General features: G+C 51.6%; 1 protein-coding gene across 1 annotated transcript in view; it reads right to left on the bottom strand.

Moving 5' to 3' along the window:
* Positions 1–5,000, bottom strand: part of LOC129715505 (5'-3' exonuclease PLD3-like) — a 27,753-nt gene that overhangs the window by 9,135 nt on the left and 13,618 nt on the right. Inside the window, exons 10-11 of the mRNA XM_055665377.1 lie at positions 2,367–2,567; positions 92–231 (exon numbers count right to left, since the gene is read on the bottom strand). Coding sequence (XP_055521352.1) covers positions 92–231; positions 2,367–2,567 — 341 coding nt within the window. The remainder of the gene's footprint in view (positions 1–91; positions 232–2,366; positions 2,568–5,000) is intronic.

Here is a 5,000-nt window from a genome sequence, read left to right as displayed (position 1 = left end):
GCCCTTCGGCCCGGCGAGCCCGTGCCGACCCTGCAGATGAAGGCTATCCTACACACACACACACTGGGGACAATTTACATTGGCCACCTACCGCTTGGGGTGGCAGAAGCTGCAGAGAGGGAGGAAGTCCATGACGGAGATGTAGACAAAGTCCCTGGCGTCCTCGATCACGTGCAAGATGGCGTCCAGGTCACTGGTCCGGCCCGCCGCGCAGAGCGGGGGAGGGGCGCTCTGGAGAGGGTGGGGGAAAAGACACAGGTTGAATCTTTTTTTTTTAGTTTGGAGATACAGCACGGAAACGGGCCCACCGAGTCCGCGCCGACCAGCGTTCCCCGCACGCTAACGCTAGTGACAATTCACACACACTTCATTGCAAAAGGATTTGAGTATAGGAGCAGAGAGGTTCTACTGCAGTTGTACAGGGTCTTGGTGAGACCACACCTGGAGTATTGCGTACAGTTTTGGTCTCCAAATCTGAGGAAGGACATTATTGCCATAGAGGGAGTGCAGAGACGGTTCACCAGACTGATTCCTGGGATGTCAGGACTGTCTTATGAAGAAAGACTGGATAGACTTGGTTTATACTCTCTAGAATTTAGGAGATTGAGAGGGGATCTTATAGAAACTTACAAAATTCTTAAGGGATTGGACAGGCTAGATGCAGGAAGATTGTTCCCGATGTTAGGGAAGTCCAGGACAAGGGGTCACAGCTTAAGGATAAAGGGGAAATCCTTTAAAACCGAGATGAGAAGAACTTTTTTCACGCAGAGAGTGGTGAATCTCTGGAACTCTCTGCCACAGAGGGTAGTTGAGGCCAGTTCATTGGCTATATTTAAGAGGGAGTTAGATGTGGCCCTTGTGGCTAAGGGGATCAGGGGGTATGGAGAGAAGGCAGGTACGGGATACTGAGTTGGATGATCAGCCATGATCATATTGAATGGCGGTGCAGGCTCGAAGGGCCGAATGGCCTACTCCTGCACCTAATTTCTATGTTTCTACACGTACACCAAAGCCAACTAACCTAAAAAACCTGCACGTCTATTTGGAGTGCGGGAGGAAAGCGGAGAGAGCGCGGAGAAAAACCCACGCGGGTCACGGGGAGAACGTGCAAACTCCGCGCAGACAGCGCCCGTGGTCGGGATCGGACGCTGCAAGGCGGTGACTCTACCGCCGCGCCACCGGAGGCCGCGGGGATTCCGACCAAAGACCCTGGAGCCCGGCGGGATAGTGATTCGACCTTTGCGTTCGGCACGGTGGCGCAGCGGTAGAGTTGCCGTCTTGGGAGCGGGGGGGGGGGGGGGAGGGGGATGTTTTGGGGTGGGGGGGGTGGGGGGCGTCTGATCTCCATACCAGGCCCCGGGACGAATGGCGCTGGCCAGGGCTAGTACGCCAGTAAGCACACACTACCGAATGGCCTGAGTGTCACCTGCCTTCAGTGAAGATGGGACGCCAAACGCTGGAGTAACTCAGCGGGTGAGGCAGCATCTACGGTGCAAAGGAAGAGGTGACATTTCGGGTCGAGACCCTTCCTCAGACTGATGTGGGGGTGGGGCGGGAAGAAGGGTAAATACACAGGGTCTCTTGCCCAGAGTAAGGGAATCTAGAACGAGAGGACATAGGTTTAAGATGGGGGGGGGGGCAAGATTTAATAGGAAATCTGAAGTGTTTAGTAGCTATAGAAACGTAGAAAATAGGTGCAGGAGTAGAGGCCATTCGGCCCTTCGAGCCAGCACCGCCATTCAATATGATCATGGCTGATCATCCAACTCAGTATCCCATCCCTGCCTTCTCTCCATACCCCCTGATCCCTTTAGCCACAAGGGCCACATCTAACTCCCTCTTAAATATAGCCAATGAACTGTGTGGCCTCAACTACCTTCTGCGGCAGAGAATTCCACAGATTCACCACTCTCTGTGTGAATTTTGTTTTTCTCATCTCGGTTCTAAAAGACTTCCCCCTTATCTGGAACTCTCTGCCACAGAGGGTAGTTGAGGCCACAGTTCATTGGCTATATTTAGGAGGGAGTTAGATGTGGCCCTTGTGGCTAAGGGGATCAGGGGGTATGGAGAGAAGGCAGGTACGGGATACTGAGTTGGATGATCAGCCATGATCATATTGAATGGCGGTGCAGGCTCGAAGGGCCGAATGGCCTACTCCTGCACCTATTTTCTATGTTTCTATGTTTATCCTTAAACTGTGTGTGTGGCCCCTTGTACATTCTCTGTACTCCCTCTATGGCAATTATTACTAAAGTTACTAAAGGTAGTAGGTATGTTTAGTAACATTAGTAATAAATAGCCCCTGCTCTAACAAGAGAGGGGAAGGGAGAGAGTGAAAACACGGAGAACAGGAGTGGGGAACTCACCGTAACGTAGACACTGGCATCAAGGCCGTTGAGCTTCAGCTTGAGTGGGTGCTGCCTGCTGGACAGGGCTGTGTAGGCGTTGGGCCAGTAGGCCGGGATGGAGGCCCCATCCGAGCCCAGGTGCCAGTAGGCCCCAAAGATCCGCTCCACGTCTTGGGCCAGACAGCTGCAGTTGGACAGGGTCACGCCCAGCTCTTTCACCTGAGAGAGGAACAAACAGTGCAGGAAGGAACTGCAGACGCCGGCTTAAGTCAAAGAAAGGCGCAAGTATACTGGAGTAATTCAGCGGGGGGGGGGCGGCGTCTCTGGAGAGAAGGAACGGGCGGTGTTACGGATCGAGACTGATGTCGAGAGAGATAAAATGTAGTTGGGGTCAGTATGTTTAAGAATGAGACATAGAAACATAGAAACATAGAAATTAGGTGCAGGAGTAGAGGCCATTCGGCCCTTCGAGCCTGCACCGCCATTCAATATGATCATGGCTGATCATCCAACTCAGTATCCCGTCCCTGCCTTCTCTCCATACCCCCTGATCCCCTTAGCCACAAGGGCCACATCTAACTCCCTCTTAAATATAGCCAATGAACTGGCCTCAACTACCCTCTGTGGCAGAGTTCCAGAGATTCACCACTCTCTGCGTGAAAAAAGTTCTTCTCATCTCGGTTTTAAAGGATTTCCCATTATCCTTAAGCTGTGACCCCTTGTCCTGGACTTCCCCAACATCGGGAACAATCTTCCTGCATCTAGCCTGTCCAAACCCTTAAGAATTTTGTAAGTTTTTGTAAGAACTGCAGATGCTAGAGAGAAAGTCTATCACAGAAGGTAGTTGAGACCTGACGGTCCTCCGAGAGAGATCTCTCAGGGTCAGTCTGTTTAAGGTAGACAAAAATGCTGGAGAAACTCAGCGGGTGAGGCAGCATCTACGGAGCTTTCCGAGACCCGAGATGTCACCTATTTCCTTCGCTCCATAGATGCTGCCTCACCCGCTGAGTTTCTCCAGCATTTTTGTCTACCTTCGGAGAAAGAAAGACTGGTCGGAGGACCTCAGGTCTCCTAATCTGAGGAAAGACATTCTTGCCATAGAGGGAGTACAGAGAAGGCTCACCAGACTGATTCCTGGGATGGCAGGACTTTCATATGAAGAAAGACTGGATAGACTCGACTTGTACTCGCTAGAATTTAGAAGATTGAGGGGGGGGGGTGGGATCTTATAGAAACATACACAAAATTCTTAAGGGGTTGGACAGGCTAGATGCAGGAAGATTGTTCCCGATGTTGGGGAAGTCCAGGACAAGAGGTCACACAGTTTAAGGATAAGGGGGAAATCTTTCAGAACCGAGATGAGTAAAAAAAAATTCACACAGAGAGTGGTGAATCTCTGGAATTCTTTGCCACAGAAGGTAGTTGAGGCCACACAGTTCATTGGCTATATATTTAAGAGGGAGTTAGATGTGGCCCTTGTGGCTAAAGGGGATCAGGGGGTATGGAGAGAAGGGAGGTACAGGATACTGAGTTGGATGATCAGCCATGATCGTATTGAATGGCGGTGCAGGTTCGAAGGGCCGAATGGCCTCTACTCCTGCACCTATTGTGTATGTTTCTATGGGGAAGGGGGAGGGGATGGAGAGAGAGGGAAAACAAGGGCTGCTTGAAGTTAGAGAAGTCAATGTTCATACCGCTGGGGTGGGAGTTGTCCAAGCGAAATATGAGGCGCTGCTCCTCCAATCTGCGCTGGGCCTCACTCTGACAGTGGAGGAGGCCCAGGACAGAAAGGTCGGTGTGGGAATGGGAGGGGGAGTTAAAGTGTTTGGCAACCGGGAGATCAGGTCGGTCGAGGCGGGACTGAGCGGAGGTGTTCGGCGAAACGATCGCCGAGCCTGCGCCTGGTCTCGCCGATATACAGGAGCCCGCACCTGGAGCAGCGGATACAGTAGATGAGGTTGGAGGAGGCACGTGAACCTCTGCTTCAATGGTCACCAAACAGGTCAGGGGAAAATAGACAATAGACAATAGGTGCAGGAGTAGAGGCCATTCGGCCCTTCGAGCCAGCACCGCCATTCAATGTGATCACGGCTGATCATTCCCAATCAGTACCCCGTTCCTGCCTTCTCCCCTGACTCCGCTATCTTTAAGAGCCCTATCTAACTCTCTCTTGAAAGCATCCAGAGAACCGGCCTCCACCGCCCACTGAGACAGAGAATTCCCACAGACTCACCACTCTTTGTAAGAAATGCATTTCGTTGTCTCTGTACTGTACACTGACAATGACAATTAAAATTGAATCTGAATCTGAATCTGAAAAAGTGTTTCCTCGTCTCCGTTCTAAATGGCTTACCCCTTATTCTCAACTGTGTGTGTGTGTGTGTGTGGCCCCTGGTTCTGGACTCCCCCAACATCGGGAACATGTTTCCTGCCTCTAGCGTGTCCAAGCCCTTAACAATCACATATGTTTCAATGAGATACCCTCTCATCCTTCTAAACTCCACAGAGTGTACAAGCCCACAGCCGCTCCACTCTCTCAGCATATGACAGTCCCGCCATCCCGGGAATTAATCTTGTTAACCTACCCTCAATAGCAAGAATCGGGAGTGAGATTGTCCTGTTTCCCCCCCACCCCCTCCCGTCTCCACTAGA

The sequence above is a fragment of the Leucoraja erinacea genome, unplaced genomic scaffold (genome assembly GCF_028641065.1).
Source record: "Leucoraja erinacea ecotype New England unplaced genomic scaffold, Leri_hhj_1 Leri_120S, whole genome shotgun sequence".
Classification (NCBI taxonomy): domain Eukaryota; kingdom Metazoa; phylum Chordata; class Chondrichthyes; order Rajiformes; family Rajidae; genus Leucoraja; species Leucoraja erinaceus.
The sequence above is the reverse complement of the archived record's forward strand: the minus strand, read 5'-3'. Positions and strand labels throughout refer to the sequence as shown.